The 18,519-nt window shown below is 40.6% G+C and overlaps 1 protein-coding gene across 1 annotated transcript; it reads left to right on the top strand.

Moving 5' to 3' along the window:
• The first annotated feature begins 6,851 nt into the window (after nucleotides 1–6,851).
• Nucleotides 6,852–12,779, top strand: LOC109627865 (cilia- and flagella-associated protein 99-like). The gene is made up of 12 exons (XM_069536107.1): nucleotides 6,852–7,996; nucleotides 8,149–8,229; nucleotides 8,611–8,679; nucleotides 8,832–8,918; nucleotides 9,028–9,116; nucleotides 10,290–10,444; nucleotides 10,621–10,745; nucleotides 11,390–11,534; nucleotides 11,618–11,712; nucleotides 11,790–11,896; nucleotides 11,976–12,159; nucleotides 12,339–12,779. Exons 1-12 carry the CDS (start codon nucleotides 7,889–7,891, stop codon nucleotides 12,417–12,419), a joined length of 1,326 nt encoding a protein of 441 aa, XP_069392208.1. The 5' UTR covers nucleotides 6,852–7,888; the 3' UTR covers nucleotides 12,420–12,779.
• Nucleotides 12,780–18,519: the final 5,740 nt, after the last annotated feature.

Genomic DNA, 18,519 nt, shown 5'->3' with positions numbered 1-18,519 from the left:
TGGTATTGTTTCAAGCTGAAAACAAGCTGCTCTTCTTCCTCTGAAAACTCTTCATGAATCTATAATATTTTAAACAAATACATATTTTTCCACTTTTCTATTGGTGATAACTTTATTTTAGTGGCATTTTCTGCCAGTGCAGATCATCTCACCACAGTTATCACTCTCCATCCATTTCTGCAGGTCTTTGTAAAATGGGATCAAACTATGTATTTCTTGTCAAGGAGGCGATTGTGTTGCTGGACAAGTTCAATGATGGCAAACAGACTTTGGATCAGTTCATAGAAGATGCTGCTAAAGATCTGCAGGTAGGTGAAGTCAGCTCTGTTCATGTAACAGCAATTTAAATTCAATTATTTTCACCTTTATACTGCAATGTTTTGTTTGTTTTATCTATAGTCTTGAGGGGTGGTTGTTCTTGTTTAATTTATTCATAACTTTTCCAGAAAAAAAGACATTGAGGCAGTTATCAAAGAAGAAAATGTTTTGCCCGCTATTTAAAGTTTATTTAGATTTACAAAGATATTTTTTACCTATAAGAGTGTTTTAGGTATGTTTTGAAGTAAATATAGGAACCTTGACAGGTCACCCATTGACAGGGGAAATGTTCGCCAATATTCATTATCACTCCTAAGTTTATCAAAACTCTATTGTTCAGTTTAAAAAGAAGGTCTCATTGCTGAGGAACAGTGGTCCCCAAGTACTGTACATGTTCAGTAATCTTAAACAGAAGATTGCAGAGAAACTCTTCCTTTAGGTAACTTCACTAACTGTATTTACTTCCAATATTGCTAATCAGTTAGTTTACATATGTACTGACTGCTGTTTTAGCCTGTAGATAACCCTTAGGAGAACATAGACCTGGCCTTTATCCTGTAGATTCTGTAGGGGCTGATTCACTGAACTCATGAGGCTTTTGTTTTATAGGTACCAATCACCACATACAGATCTCCAAAGGAGCAGCAGGTAGGACAGAAGAACCTGCGCAGAGCATATCTTCCCAAGTAGAGCTGCCGCCCTAACTAGGTCACAGAGGTTATGTGGTTATTCTTCCACTTTCCACAATTCATTTATTTTATGGTTGGGTAATATTGCTCAAGTGTCATAACACACTACCGGATGGATAATAAGACCCATGAATGGAAGAGAGATGAACCAAGCACGAGAAGGGGTTTCCAGTGGCTGCTTTGGACATGGAACGCAATTGCTGAGACACACCCAGACTGTCTTGGACATCTTACCATTTTTGGCACTCATTTTCTCCAAGATGTTTTACTGACAAAGCTGTTTTGAATTGTGCTTTGAGCCATCACTGTTTGAATTTTTTTTTCATATAAAAAAAAAATAAAAAGAGAATAACCATCAGAAGACTAAGGTACAATGTGTGATTTTACTCTTATCTTGAAAAATGCTCTGACATCTAAAAGGCAAAAGATGGACTGTTTAACAAATATATAATAATACAGGAAATATAAAAAGAGGGGGTAGTGTAAAGGCTGAGCGCGTGAACTGAGGACCCAAAAGCACAACTGGTGGTCGTTTAATCCAGTCAGGGTTTGTTACATCCCCCTCTTGTGTCAGTTTGGTGTATGTGTGTTCTGTTCTGTTCCTCTGTTTTCTCCCCATGCATCAGTCAATCAAGCCCACCTGTGTCCAATCATCATTATGATTTCTTTGCTTGGGCACCGTTCCCTTGTTCCCTGTGGCATTTATTTTTGTATCATAAATTATTATTCCTTGTACCCGAACCTTGGTTTGTTTACTTGTGTTGCCACACCACACACCCTGCTCTGCGCAGTGTTAGGCCCTTCGAATATCCCGAGACACTAAATGTGAGTATCTAATTAAAACAGGAAGTGACATAAACAGGAAATACTGAGTGTGTGTGAGTGTGTGTTTGCATGTTTTTCTATGACTTGTACTGTAATCCTATATAGTTATTGATTTTTTTCATAGAATAAGACATTGATCTCCTAAGACAGAAATAGAAACATAGACCTTTGATGTGCATTTGAGCGCATTGCTGTTTCACTGCGATGGCCTAAAGATGTGTGGTCTCTTTTGCTTCAGTGCAAGTTGACGGGAAAAGCCCAAGAGGTTTTGTCAACGCTAACAGACAGTGTATCATATGATACGGTAAAAGCTACAGTTCTTCGGGCATACGAGCTTGTGCCGGAGGCATACAGGCAAAAGTTTAGAGGTCACAAGAAGGCTCAAAGCCAAACATTTATGGAATTCGCTCGGGAGAAGGTCAGTGCACGGCCAGCAACGCAACAGATATTGGGTCTCTCCGCGAGTTGATATTGATGGAGGAATTTAAAAATAGTGTATCCGAGCGTCTGGTTACCCATTTAAATGAACAGAAAGTTCTGTCGTTGGCACAAGCAGCTGTGCTCGCAGATTAATTTGTTTTAACTCATAAAAATGTGTATGTGTATTCTCGGAATGAAGGCAGGTCTCCTCCATCTTCTTCCACTAGGCCTACTGTGTCAGCCGCAGCTCCTTCCTGTTACAAGGAAGAGCGAGTGTTTTTATTGCCACAAGTCGGGTCATGTAATTGCAGATTGCATAGTCTTAAAAAAGAAACGTCCACAGCCCGTTAAGCAACCTAAGGGGGTGGGTTTTATACGCACTGTTTCTCGTCCTGTGACAGTAGTGCCTAAAGTGGTGGATGACTCAAATTTTACCGATCCCTGTTACAAACCATTTTTGCTTGATGGACTGGTGTCACTGCTCAGTGATCCAAATTCTCAGCGCCCCATGCGTATTCTTCAAGATACTGGTGCTTCCCAATCTCTTGTCCTGGCGAATGTGCTACCCTGGTCGGCCAAATCCTCATGTGGATCGAGTGTGTTGATTCAGGGAATAGAAATGGGATGTGTACCAGTGCCATTGCACAATATGTACTTGAGCTGTGCATTAGCAAGTGGTGTGTTTAGAGTAGGTGTACAACCTTCCCTACCAGTGAAGGGAGTGTCCTTTATATTGGGGAATAATCTGGCAGGAGGTTAAGTGTTGCCTACCCTAGAGCTGTTGGAGGAAACAAAGACTCAGTCCGAAGACTCGGGCTGGAGTTTCCCTGGGGTTTTCCCAGCCTGTGCTGTCACACGTGCTCAGTCAAGAAAGCTGGGTGATGTTGTTGACCTGGCTGCCTCTTTCTTAGCCTCGGTATTTGCCACAGATCAATCAGAAACATCAGAGCTAGTTGATGAGAAAGTTGCTTGTGTCAGGGAGTGCCCTGAAAGAAAGGGTGCTGCATTAAGTAAGGGTGCTCTGGGCAACTCTGTCACACATGATCAGCTAGTGGCTTGACCCTGATTACGGATGAAAATGGAATGTGGTATGTCAACTTGTGATTCCAGTAGCATATCGTCAGCAGGTTTTGTCCCTTGCTCATGACAACTTGTGGTCTGGCCATTTAGGTATCCGAAAGACCTATGATCATCTTAGGCACTTCTTTTGGCCAGGATTAAAAAAGATGTTGCTCATTTCTGCTGTACATGTCACACCTGTCAGGTTACAGGAAAACCAAATCAGGTTATTCCTCCTGCTCCACTCCATCCAATACCAGTGATACCAAAAAGCAGTTCCCCATTCTCTGAAACCAGAAGACCAGGTTTTGGTTCTGTTACCTATTCCTGGTTCCTCACTCTCTGCACGGTTTTCCGGACCATACTTTATTGAACGGAAGTTAAGCGAAACTGATTATATTGTCCGTACTCCAGATCGGAGACGCCAGTCTCGTGTTCGCCACATAAACATGCTGAAGCTGTACCATCCTAGAGAAGACCCTCAGACAGATAAATGAGTTCCAGTGCCTTTTTAATGATGTACCCTCCTGTACTAATGTCTTAGAGCATGATATTGATGTCAGTGAAGTAACTCCTATTAAGCAGCATCCATACAGTGTAAACACTTTTAAACGGTCAGTGATGAACAGGAGGTTTCCTATCTGCTGACAAATCAGTTGGCAAAACCAAGCTCTAGTCCGTGGACCTCTCCGTGTCTGCTGGTTTCCAAACCAGACTCCACGTTTCGATTTTGTACTGACTATAGGAAGGTGAACAAAGTAACAGTACCTGGTGCCCCTTATTGCTCGTGCATCAGAGATATCTGCATTTGTAACGACTGATAATTTCCTGCAATATTCTGTGATGACTTTTGGAATGCGAAATGCTCCAGCCACATTTCAGCGCTTGGTGAACATTGTTTTAGAAAACGTCCCTAACTGTACTGCTTATCTTGATGATCTTGTTGTGCATTCATCTGACTGGCCCTCTCATCTAGATTCATTAAGGACTGTGTTTCAGTGGTTAGCAGCAGCTTCCCTAACCGTAAATCTGGCCAAGTGCGAGTTTGGAAAGGCCACTATCTCCTACCTGGGAAAACAAGTAGGAGGAGGCCAGGTACGTCCTGTTAAGACCAAGGTAGTGGCTATAGAGACTTTTCCAGTTCCCACCACCCGGTGTGAGTTGTGCCGTTTTCTAGGTATGGCTGGTTATTACCGTTGGTTTTGCAGAAATTTCTCCTCTGTTGTAGCCCCACTGACTGGTCTACTGAGCCCATTGGTTCCATTTGTTTGGTCTGCTGACTGTCAAGCAGCTTTTGTATGTGCTAAAGCACTGTTGTGTAATTCACCTGTTGCCCCAGATTTTAGAAAACCTTTCAAGCTGGAGGTTGATGCAAATGCTGTTGGTGCAGATGCTGTTCTGGTCCAGGAGGATTCAGACGGTCTGGACCATCCAGTTTGCTACTTCTCTAAGAAGTTTAACAAATGTCAGTCTCGCTACTCTAAAATAGAGCAGGAGACTTTGGCTTTGTTGTTAGCACATCAATTCTTTGACGTCTATGTTGGTTCAAGTGTACTACCAATTACTGTATATACTGACCATAACCCAACAGTCTTTTTAGACAGAATGTGTAACCACAATCAGCGCCTAATGCGTTGGGCTCTTTTAGTTCAAGGGTTCAACCTAGAAATCCAGCAAAAGAAAGGTACTGAAAATGTATGTGCAGATGCTTTGTCACGGATGTATGGGTAAATCGGTTTTGATCATTGTTGTCACAAGCCCCAGGGGCTTGCTCTTATGGATGGGAGTGTTATGTCCCCCTCTTGTGTCAGTTTGGTGTATGTGTGTTCTGTTCTATTCCTCTGTTTTCTCCCCAGGTGATCAGTCACTCAAGCCCACCTGTGTCCAATCATCCCACTGGTCCTGTCTGCCAATCAGAGGGCGCCACCGCCACCTATATATATGTGCTGTGTTCGTGTGTAAGGCCCCTTTTTGAGAGGGAGAAGTGCTGTTTTTGAGTTGGCTTGTTGGTTATCTGTGGTTTCTGTGTTGTTCGCTAGATGGTGGTGTGTTTGGTCAGAGTTGTGTTGTTTCTGTATTCTTTGTTTGGTGGTCTGTACTCGGTGCAGTGTTTTTGTTCAATTTTGCCTCACGCACAGGGGAAAGGTGAACAGGTAAGACACCCATAGGTTTACATTTACACCAAGTAGCCATACACCTGTTGAAATCACTAGGTAAGGAGTAGGTGCCACACCATGTATTTATGTGTAGAGTAGCTTAGAATTCGGTTTCTGTGATAGCATAGAGTTGCTGCACTAGCTTAGGACTGAAAGTTTTGATTTATGATTTCTTTGCTTGGGCACCGCTCATAGTTCCCTTGTTCCCTGTGGTGTTTATTTTTGTATAATAAATTATTGTTCCTTTTACAAGAACCTTGGTTTAGTCTACTTGTGTTGCCACACCACACACCCTGCTCTGCGCAGTGTTAGGCCCTTTCAAACATCCCTAGACACTATATAATCAAAAGGGTCGTAACAGTCCTAACAGACTTACTACAGAAATTACAATTTAACATTTTGCCTACAGCGACTTATGTTACTGTAAGCTAATGTTTAACACAATGTGACAAAATACAATTCAACTCAACTAACATTCAGCAAAATTGACACATTTTGTAAAGTTAAGGGAAACTAACATTCACCTTTTAAGCGAGGGCAACACAAAACTACGGAGCCCGTCTGGTGACGTGTGGAAAAAAAACATGTGCTCTAAGGTTATCCTTCACCTTAGCAGCAAAGGCTCAATTCGTGGCAGTGGCAGCTAATAGTGGCACTTCCAGCTGCACTGCCCACGCATTAAGCAAGTCGTGGCCACGGGATAGGATCTCGTTCCCATGCGTTATTAATTTGTGGCCATGGAATTTTTTTTTTTTCCACCCATGTCACCAGACGGGCTCTGTACAAAACTTTGTTTGCTATCACAATGGAACAAGCAGACATATCTTTAGACGATAATTTTACTTATGTGCTCTTTAGTCGCGTTGTGCCAATCCTCTCCGAAGAAAAAAAAACCCAAACTGCATCGCTGTGCAGAACTGTGCGTGCGTGTGTGTGTGTGTGTGTGTCACTGGTTGGCGGGCCTCACAGGTTCAACAGGTACTGCCCATATAAAGTGTGTTACACACATTACACAGGTAATGTCCATGTGTCCCTCTCTGTCCTGTGACTTTTCCAACTGAACCATGGGGGTTTTGTTTTTCCTCGGCTGGCTAAACCTCGCACCGCTTCCCCCTACGACGTCTTGGAAAAGTGTACATCAATATGGTGGATTGCTGTGGTCATAATTCAATTCAATTGAAGTCCAAATAGACAAATAAAATCTAAAAGATTGTTTTTCTCTAATATTTATTGCTATGAAGAGGCAAAAATTTGTTAAAATGAAATTGAAAAAGCAAATTTAAAATGTAAACAATTAAATCAAGCCTTTATATGTCTTTATGTACTGTCTATGGTACTGCCCCCGCCACCAGTCAACTGAGAGCAGAGTGCACACAGTATTGTCCATAAACTCTGCAGTCCCCTCTGGCCTGTTTTGAGTATTATAATGCTGAACTCAAAAAGTACACATCTGAAAAAACTGACATTATGGTATTTCACATTATTACGGTGAAAATGTGTGTTTTCCACGTATTATGACTGCAAAGATTAAAGCATGTATCGTTTCTTGACTTAGGGTTGGATACTATTTTTGGTTTCTGGTGTTTTAATGTCCATACTGACCATACATTTTTTTTTTCAAACATTTTTTACCATATTTTTAACATCCTATTTCGGTATAAATGTTGTGTGTGTTGCTGAATTGTTAACAATTTTATACCATAAATAGTACACAGTACACTTCAGCAAAATCTGTAATTTAAACAGCAAAATACTGTTCATTTTAGTGTGATTACATATTTGTGACATTACAGTATTTACCAAAGTTTTATATTTTCCACAGTAAAATTATGTTTTTTACATATTGTTACAGTAAAAATTAAAGTTCAGCACCGTTTGTTAATTTAGGGAAATTCCATATGTCTACTACACTTAAAAACTGTTTTCAACTGTTTTTTTTAACTGTAAATTCTATGAACATTTCTTACAGTGTATACAATCTTTATGCAGTCTTTCTTCTTTACATTTGGAGAGTATTTAGTACATATACTGTGTATATGTTAATTCCATGTGAGCTGAGCATCACTCCAGACATCCAAAAACCTTCTTTCTTCGGTTTATTGGCGGGTGGTAACCAACATCAAGTGCATTACCGCCATCTATTGTATTGGTGCACTGTTCCTGGAGGTACTTTGATTTACTCTATCCTTTGTCCATACATTTCCATCATCATGGCTAAAATGTCCTTTGATCATCATGGCTAAAATGTCTTTTGATCGTGAATAAAATGTCTTTTGGAGATGCCTTTTTACTCTGGAGGTTAGGGTTGATAAACCCATCAAAGAAGAAGTTTCTGTACTTAAAGCTTGTTTCAAGTGGGATACATAACTGTACCAGCTGCCAATAAACCGAACAAAGAAGAAGACCGATATTGATATACTCATGGACCAACTTGAAGCCACAAAGCCCCAGGAGTTCTGTCTCACAAAGCCCAAACCACGACCTCCTCCGATGGCAAAGCTCATCCCACAGCAGATAAAATGCAAACCGGTCAGCCTCATTCAGTTATACACTGTATTTAATTCCAATATTGCTAATCAGTTAGTTTACATATGTACCCACTGCTGTTTTAGCCTGTAGATATTAAGCTGTAGATTCTGTAGGGGTTAATTCACTGAACTCATGAGGCTTTTGTTTTATAGGTACCAATCACCAAACACAGAACTCCAAAGGAGCTGAAGATCATACAGCAGATTAAACAGGACAACAATCAGAAGACTAAGGTACAGCGTCTGATTTTACTATTATCTCCAAAAAATACTCTGATAAAAGGCAAAAGATGGTCTGTTTAACAAATATATTATAATACAGGAAATTTAAACAGAGGGGGTAGGAGTAAATCAACAGCTAGTACATCCAACAGTTAGATAAAACACAGAGAAAAATTTGCAAACATTAATAAATATATTTTATTCCAATGCATGTGGGGTTTATGGTGTTTGGACAATTTCTAAATATACAAATTTCCCGGTTTTACACGAATGCACTAATGTTTCTTCTGTTGTGTCAGCTGACACCCCCAAAACCCTGAAATGATAAATAATCACTACTTACATGTACCTAATTACATGCATTTGTAATGACATCCTATCTGTTTTCCACAGGAACTGCTGAATGAGGCAAACAGGAAACAGTTCAGATGCGGGAATCCACAGAAGCCGGAACGCACTAAGGTAGGGACTTTTTTCTGTGATTGATATGTTTTTCTCATTTTACCTCGCTGGAGGCTGGATTCAACCTTGACGTTAATCACACATTCACTTTTTACTTTGTATTGAGCCATTTTCACTGATCAGCTGTTGATGAACCATTATCTGTGTTGCAGCGAGTGATGGACCAGATCAAGAAAGATTTGGATTCAAAGCTCCAGTTACGTGCAAATCATCCCACTAAACTTCCGCCTAGTAATAAGGTTAGATCTCATTATTTCATCTGCTTCAAATGATCAATCTTTCATTGCATATGTATATTACTATCATGTAAATTAATATCTAATGTGTTCATTTTGCTGATGTTGTCAGAACATAAATGTTCCCGTCAAGCCCAACAAAGCAGTCATGATGAGGGAGACAGCTCTGCTTCAACGTAAGAAGAAGGAGGAGCTGCAAAGGTACAGCACTGTGTTTACATGACACACGTTGACCCACTGCTCAGCATGATCAGTATCCCAAATTGGCACTGAAGGGCAAATGAAAACACCAAATGAGGAATGACAATGACTAATCACAAAACACAACGACAAATTTGTGGAATACAGAACTAGATGCTGAATGTCCTTTGTACATTTGAAGGTTCTCTGCAATATTTAAGTTACAAATAACCAGTAGATGTTAGCAGGTGTTGGAAGCCGCCAGTGGATGTCAGGGACATAACTTCAGATGTGCGCCTCAGCATCATCAAGTGTTTAGGCGTTGTAATCAATGATGTAATCAATGATGTAATCAACGCTCAGTAGATCAGATGTCATTACCTCTATGCCTTTTCAAACTAAACACTGTCCCAATGCCTACCACCAGTTGATGTTAGCAGAAGTTAGTGACCACCAGCAGATGTTAGGGACATATCTTCAGTTGTATATCATAGTGTCATCAGGTTTTTCTGCGTTTTAATCAGAAGTCCCCCTCTTCTAAGGCAGACCCAACACAGGCTGATCAGACCTGGGTGCTATCCCCAGCATCTTGGGGCCCAGTTGGGATCTTTGCTCCAGATCCAGAGCCATTAGATGCAGTATTCTGCAGTGTGTGATGTTTCTTTTATAGCCTGGTGTGGGGCGTGTCTGTGTCACTTCATCAACCACATCCTCCCAGGGTATTGTAAAGTGGAAAAAGAAAAAAAGTGTAGATGGCGCGGAGGGTATTAGACCAGAGTATCAAGTCTGGTCTCATGGTGGTCGTGACAATATGTGATGGAACTGTAAGCCAGTCAGTGGAGGAGGCCCTCTCTGTACCTGTTCCCCTTCTTGGACAAATGTTGTCCTGAACTGCGTTTGGTTTGGACGGCAAGGCATTGGTAGCATTTCTTATTCTGGCCCATGTTATTATTTCTTCAAGTTTCCCTAGCAACTGTCTGGTGCATGGCGATGTTGTGGTCAGGGTTGTCATGACTTTCATGTATGCCCTGATTGGTGTTAATCGGAACCCGGCCTTTGGTCACTCACCACCTACCACCCATTTTGAAGCTCTGATAATCACCTTCATCATCATGATGAACTTGAGTGGGGAGAGCTATGTAGCCAGCTATGATGCCTATAGAGGCTCATGTTATGTTCTTTGGCATGTTGCAGGAAAGAGATGGAGAAGGAGGCCAGCAAAGATATTAGGCAGAAAGACGCTGAACACAAGAGAGTTTTGGCTCTGCAGAAGAAGTCCAAGAAAGAACAGGAAGAGCTGCGGAGACTCAACCAAATCAAGAGCAGAAAGGCCAAAACCGCTGAACATGGTATTGTTTCAAGCTGAAAACAAGCTGCTCTTCTTCCTCTGAAAACTCTTCATGAATCTATAATATTTTAGAACAAATTTTTCCACTTTTCTATTGGTGATAACTTTATTTTAGTGGCATTTTCTGCCAGTACAGATCATCTCACCACAGTTATCACTCTCCATCCATTTCTGCAGGTCTTTGTAAAATGGGATCAAACTATGGATCTCTAGTTAAGGAGGCGATTGTGTTGCTGGACAAGTTCAGTGATGGCAAACAGAGTTTGGATCACCTCATAGAAGGTGCTGCAAAAGATCTGCAGGTAGGTGAAGTCAGATCTGTGTTGTATCTTTTCAGTAACACCAATTTAAATTCAATGTATACTCTTTATACTGCAATGTTTTGTTTGTTTTATCTATAGTTTTTTTGAGTGGTGGTCATTCTTTTTTATTTTAGTCATAACTTTTCCAGAAAAAAAGACAGAACATTGAGGCAGTTATCAAACAAGAAAATGTTTTGCCTGCGATTTGAAGTTTATTTAGATTTAGAAAGATATTTTTTACCTATAAGAGTGTTTTAGGTATGTTTTGAAGTGAATATAGGAACCTTGACAGGTCACCCATTGACAGGCGAAATGTTCGCCAATATTCATTATCACTCCTAAGTTTATCAAAACTCTATTGTTCAGTTTAAAAAGAAGGTCTCATTGCTTAGGAACAGTGGTCCCCAAGTAGTGTACATGTTCAGTAATCTTCAACAGAAGATTGCAGAGAAACTCTGGATCTAGGTCGTGACTGAGAGGCATACATTCACTCTTCTGCCAATTTATAGTACACCCTTATAGCTTCCCAAAGGTTTTAATAAGGTCTAACAGTGGTGGGACAGATTCCTCAGACCGTGAGAGAAATGAAGCTATGTCAGCATCTACTGCAAATGTAGTTAGAAATCTTTTTTTTTTTTCCGCAGGACATGGATGCTCAGCATAAGAAGTTCATACTTCATGTTGTCTCTGGAAGCACTGAGCACAGAAAGTTACTGGACAAAGTTGTCAGCCATTTCTACAGAAAGAATGGGGGGACGCCATCCAGCAGTGACCGGCGCCAGTTTGTCAGTAAGTTAATGAAATAAACAGGCATGAATTTTTGTTTTACTCTTGATAAAAGAACATGTTTATAACACTCTGTTGTTCCTCAGTTATCTGTTACATCGCCATATTCATGCTTGAAGACATTGGGATTCAGTGTTTTAAAGACATTGTCCAATCTCTGGACATCAAGGAGATGCACACAGTAAGTTTCTGAACACATCACTATCCTTGAAGTGGAAAGACACAGAAATAAAAGCTCTTTTGCTTGTTTTGTTATAGTTCCTCAACTTCTTATTCACGCACCTCACCAGAAGTGCAAAGGAAGAGCGGAATGATATCTCTGAGGCTGCCTGTGTGGAGGAACAGTGGATCGGTCGCCTGCTGAGGTAAAATAGTCCTTGAAAATCCTTCTCAGACTATTACATTATAAAACAAGACATAACAGCATATGTTTGTTTATCCTAGAGTTAGACCGTTCCCCAATGTTGATTGTCTCGTGGACCAGCTAGCTTTGAAAATGTCCTGTGAGAGTCAGGTCAAGAAAGCTCCCATCAAGACCACGAAGCCCAAGGAGTTCCGTCTCACCAAACCCAAACCACGACCTCCGCCGATGACAAAGCTCGTCCCACAGAAGATAAAATGCAAACCGGTCAGCCTCATTCAGTTATACACTGTATTTAATTCCAATATTGCTAATCAGTTAGTTTACATATGTACTGACTGCTGTTTTAGCCTGTAGATAACCCTTAGGAGAACATAGACCTGGCCTTTATCCGGTAGATTCTGTAGGGGCTGATTCACTGAACTCATGAGGCTTTTGTTTTATAGGTACCAATCACCACATACAGAACTCCAAAGGAGCAGCAGGTAGGACAGAAGAACCTGCGCAGAGCATATCTTCCCAAGTAGAGCTGCCGCCCTAACTAGGTCACAGAGGTTATGTGGATATTCTTCCACTTTCCACAATTCATTTATTTTATGGTTGGGTAATATTGCTCAAGTGTTATTACACTCTACTGGATGGAGAATAAGACCCATGAATGGAAGAGAGATGAACCAAGCACGAGAAGGGGTTTCCAGTGGCTGCTTTGGACATGGAACGCAATTGCTGAGACACACCCAGACTGTCTTGGACATCTTACCATTTTTGGCACTCATTTTCTCCAAGATTTTTTACTGACAAAGCTGTTTTGAATTGTGCTTTGAACCATCACTGTTTGAATTTTTTTTTTCATATAAAAAAAAAATAAAAAAAAATAACCGTCAGAAGACTAAGGTACAATGTCTGATTTTACTCTTATCTTCAAAAAATGCTCTGATATCTAAAAGGCAAAAGATGGACTGTTTAACAAATACATAATAATACAGGAAATATAAAAAGAGGGGGTAGTTTAAAGGCTGAGCGCGTGAACTGAGGACCCAAAAGCACAACTGGTGGTCGTTTATTCCAGTCAGGGTTCATTATACAAAAAATAAGGCAAGACGGGGTACTCAAAAGACGTGAGGCTAAGGCAAGGTCGCTAACTACAAAAATGTGGTCAACAGCACAAGACGTGGGTAGATTGTTGGAACCAGGCACATGGGGGTGGATTACACAAGGGCAAGAGTAAAGTTACCTAAAGGAAACAGACAAACGTGAGTAAGTAAAACAGGAAGTGACATAAACAGGAAATACTGAGTGTGTGTGTGTGTGTGCATGTTTTTCTATGACTTGTACTGTAGTCCTATATAGTTATTGATTTTTTTTTAAGAATAAGACATTGATCTCCTAAGACAGAAATGGAAACATAGACCTTTGATGGGATGGAGAAATAAAAGATTGAAGAACAGACAGAGGGTTGGAGATAAACTGAAAGATGAACACAAGAAAAACGATGCAAGAACAATGCAATCTATGAAATAATCGATTGATTATTTCCTAAAATATTGTTCAGCAGTCCCAACGCTTCGGTTAACCTCTCTCTGTCCATTATCAATTTGCGCTACCACAGACAGCTGAGCTTTAGAGCGCCAAGAAACACTTCTTCTGTCAGCCAATCAGGAACTGAGGAATCAAACTCACTTCCGTTTTATTCAAACTCTCTCACACACACCACTATACTCTCTCACACAATACTATACTCCCTCACATACACAACTATACACTTTCATACATACATATAAAAGGAGTTTAATAGTGTGTGTATGAGTATAGTGGTGTATATGCAAGTGTAAGACGAAGTATGAATTATGTCCCAGGCGGCCCCTCATAGCAATCAGCTGCCATGCTGGGTTAGCTGTTTGTCTTCAATCTCAATGTTTTCGTGTAGGTAAGCTGAGAGGCCCTTTTCAAAGAACACATATGTAATGGCATAATAACTGAGCTGATTATTTATCAGTGACCTACAGCACAATGAAACAGTGGTTAGCATTGGAGCCTCGTAGCAAGATGTTTCCAGTCCAAAGACATGCAGATGGTGGTTAGATCATTTGCAGACTCTAAATTATCCTTGTGAATGTGAGAGTGCATTGTTGTTTGTCTGTATATGTTTCACTGTGATACACTGGCGACCCGTCCAGGGTGGATGGAGGGATGATTCTCTATCAGTGTTGGTCGGTGTGTTGACTGGCTCACCTTCACGGTCACACCGAAACAGGCTGTTTACTCAGTATCTAAATAACATTAATGAAAGCAGTGTTTCTCCTCATGCATGGTGGTACACACAAAAAAATCCCAAATCGCAAGAGCAGAAAACACTCATTAAAACTCATTACAGAAAAATACAAGTTGTGTAACTTAATACCTTTGCCAAAATGTCACACCATGAGCAAAGAGAGCATGTGTCATTGCTCTTCATCTTCCTTGGCTTGGAGTAAAATTTCCTTCTCAAAAATTCATGATTGGCCACAGGGGGCCCTTTAATTGAAATCTTCACTTGGACCACTGAGTGCTCCTCTTGCAGCCTATTCCTGAGATCGGCTCTTTACATTAACACCATTCCTCTTCAGGTGACTCACAGGATCATCATGGTTTCCAGAATTACATTCGATCTGTGGCGGCAGCAGCAGTGGTGGGGTGGGGGTTCATGTGGCCATGTGGGAGCACACAGTTTGCATCACAGAGCTTGAGAGACAGGCGCACAGGGAGTAAAAGAGAGAACTGGTGCTCAAAACAACATGCACAGCTGCACCCAACATTATGAAGAGTTCTACCTGCCAGCGAGGAAAAACTTTAGAGAAGCTTTGATGGCCCAAGCAACACTGCAAGACTTCTGTTGGTGCTGCTGCCGCAGAGAGAGCGAGGGAGCGACTAAGAGCGAGTGAGTGAGCAAATGAGAAGAATGAAGAGAGAGACAGAGAGTGTAAGACAAAAAGCTCTGCACATGGTTCTACAAAGAAGCGATGAAGCAAAGCACTTTTTCTATTAAAATAAAATCATTTTGCTTGCATATATCTCCTTCTATCCATTTTCTAAGGACCAACACATTATTTAATGAACTTTCATGGAGCCTTTAAATTCCTTAATGTGCTCTTTTTTTATTTTAACTACATTTCAGGAATAATAAGGATTAAGTCCTGGTTAATGCACATTGATGAGAGCTACCTACGGCAACAAAGCAAATAAGAGCGGCTCCCAAAGTTTTGATTAATCCTTAGTAAACTTCCTGATATCAGATAATTCCTCCAACTTCTAAGCTGTTTGTCAACTGCTTATTGTGGGTGGAAGAAAGTCCAAGTCATCGATTGTATAATAAGCTGCTGCCATGGCAAATCAGACAATGATTGTAGAATATACAGTTGGCACACAAATTGAATGAAAGCTGCAAACGTGGTGTCTGGAAGGTCTTCCCACATGCAGGGGGAGGTGATTTGCAGTAAGAGGTTGTCTGGAATGAATACAATAACTGTCAAGTTAAAGACAGAGTGCATTGAAAGAAACTTCACAGTAAGATTTAGGTTGTTTTTTAAGATCTGTGGAAATGGAGCTGATGACAAAAAGCTGTAATAAATTCTCATATGTACATACACATTTCTATTCGGTATGTGCAATGGGTATGACAAAGGTTAAATATTAAACGTCTCTCAGCAATCACAGAGATTTGAACCCAGATGCTGTTAAGGGGAGACATTTATAGAACAGGGGGGCACTCATGATGATTCGGGTAAAGGGTGGTGCATTGTACAGGAACAAAAAAAGATCGTGTTAATTCTTCAGCGGAGGTCATATGGTTTTGTTTACAGCACATCAACATTGGCTGGAGAATAATTCTGAAAATGTCCACAGCCTCTCACTCAGACATTTTCATTGTCATACAGCCCCAGCATATCATTGCAGGACATTATTCAGCATGTCTGAAAGCAGCTTTGTGTATTTTCAGAAACTAAGGGGGCAGAAATATTCCCATTTTCCTCACCTCTGATCACTGACTGTATAATTATCCAGGTATGTAAATATTCCCCTTACATCTTACATCATCTCCTCCTGCAACCCTTCATCCTCTCTTCACTCCCTCCCTCATCCCCTCTTATTCAGTTTGGTGTTTACCTCTTGCATGTCTTATTCTAGGTACCGTCTGGGGGGGATCTGTAATAAGCTTGTGTGGAATGATGCCTGAGACAGAGCCCCTACACTGAGTCTCCCTCTGCCTGTCCACCGTTGCATCCTCCCACACCAGCCAATCAGACAGCCAGCAGTAACAAATCCATAAGTTTGCCTCAAAAGTCATTTTCTTGTCTCTTCTTTTGCCTTAAGTACCATTTATTGTTTCACTGAAACTATTTTCCAGGCTGGTCCTGTATATATTTTTGGGGCGTGGTCCTAACCAGTGAAGAGCAGAGCAAGAAAACGTGGAAAGAAATCAAAAAAGCACATATAATAAAATGTCCTTGAAGTCAGAGGAATCATCTCACATGTCCGTTGTCTGTTACTCTGTTTGACCCAGGATGTAACAACAACCATTGATCAGCCCTATAGTTAACAAGACAGGCCCGGGCTTTGATGAGCTTGTTAAGGAGAACGTTAAGCTCTGCTGCTCCTCCTCTGGTTCGGCCTGACAAGCGATGCCTCGATGCCATCAACTCACCGGCTCCGTCTCTTTATGAAAGCAGACAGAGTTCATTAAAAGTCTGGTTAGGAGTTAATTGAAAGTCACCGAGCACTGGCGGCCAGATATCATAGCTGCTCAAAGTGAGAGCGTGTGTGCGTGTGTGTGTGTGTGTGTGTGTGTGTGTGTGTGTGTGTGTGTGTGTGTGTGTTACTGTCTGAGAGTGTAAAGGCTTAAACAACAGACTGACTGTGTGATTGAAAGAGTGAGACTGACACAGTAAGACAGAGAGAGACAAAGGGTGGGACCTGGCACAGACTAGTAAAACACATCTCAGTGTTTATTTTCACACCGATGTAAATCCTATTTGTCTAATTTCTATCCGTCACTCCACGTCTCTATTTAGCTTCAGCTGATTGATAAGTAAAAGAAGTTAAAATCTTCATGTGAGCACTTTAAAATAATGGACTCAAAATCTCTTTGTGTTTGGATTTTGTTCTATATCTTTGGATTTTTGGATTTGTCTTTGTTGGCACTTTGGGTTCTTTGTTTCCTGTTTTGGTTTGAAGCCAATTTCTTTGTGTCTCTCTTACTGTACTTCCTGTCTTTGTCCTTCTCCCTGCCCTTGCGATTGTCACTCTTTCAATTATCTCTGCTTCCTCTGTGACAGCTCGTCTGCTGATTCTAATGGATTTATACCCTATGTTACTGTTCTGTTCAGTTTTTGTTTCATGGATTTCCTAAAACTTATTTACCTGCAAATTTTCGGACTAAATATTTTCCTGTTTTTGTGTGTCTGCACTTGAGTCCTGCTAACAAAAACAGGACCATTACTTTGGTCTCATTACTACCAGTGTGCGTAAAAGTTAACGTATGTAGGATAAGATTGGACCTCAAACTAGTACCGGTATAAGCTCAGTGTACCATGTTGTTAACAATCATATAATACCTCATTTTATTTGCATAAATACTTTAATATGACAGCTTTTTAACAAGAGCCTTATTTCTTTTGTGTTTCATTGATTTGCAATAGTGACGTTCTAAAATAAAAAAAGAAACTGAGATCTATATCCACATTCTAATTTGGCACAACAGTTTTAGTGTTTAGCTGTCAACAAGAAGTGAAAATTGATTGATTATTTAATATCCAGAAATTAAAGCTGCTCCAAATGATATTTTTATCTGTCTAATATAAAAGTTGTGGCTCATATTGATGAGCCCATTAATAAATTTCACCCAACTCTGCAGTTTGCTTTGCCTCATGTGTTTCCTGGTTTGATTCAGTCGTGTATCAATCTGCAGCAGGCAGATGTTTTTTGACAAAAAGTTTTTGTCACTCAGTGTTTAAACAAGCCAGTTTTGCTTTATTATTTATATAACGTGATTATACATCAATCTTGTGTTAACAGCCACTTTTAGGCTGTGAAACAAACTGAAGACACCATCATCTTATTGTGTTGTTGTATTTGTAGTAAAGCAATTTAGATTGCTAGTCACAAACATGCACGGCAAAATAATGGTGCAAATGAGAAGAAATTAGATTATTCGCAAAAAAAAGAAGATAAATGCGGCTTTAAATGTCAAATTCAGTATGTTGGATTAAAGACGGAAAACTAAGTCACCTTCCCTCCCTTTGCCGGCAGTAACAAATCCATAAGTTTGCCTCAAAAGTCATTTTCTTGTCTCTTCTTTTCCCTTAAGTACCATTTATTGTTTCACTGAAACAATTTTTCCTGGCTGGTCCCTTTGGGCAATGTCAGTATCGTTCTCTTCATGCAGCTTTGACTTAAATCTCCTGACACACTCACATCCTTTGCAGCAGCCTGTCGTACCTTTTGGGAGCATGACAAATTTAACAACATAACTCTCATCTTCCCCTTGACATTCTGGATGAGACTGAAGGTCTCAAACACCTGTGCCAAGAAACGTCTCGACTGAGCATGCTGGTATGTGCAGGGGAGAAAAAAACAGACAAGTTCTTCATG

The sequence above is a fragment of the Paralichthys olivaceus genome, chromosome 12, assembly GCF_024713975.1.
Source record: "Paralichthys olivaceus isolate ysfri-2021 chromosome 12, ASM2471397v2, whole genome shotgun sequence".
In the NCBI taxonomy this organism is placed as follows: domain Eukaryota; kingdom Metazoa; phylum Chordata; class Actinopteri; order Pleuronectiformes; family Paralichthyidae; genus Paralichthys; species Paralichthys olivaceus.
The sequence above is the reverse complement of the archived record's forward strand: the minus strand, read 5'-3'. Positions and strand labels throughout refer to the sequence as shown.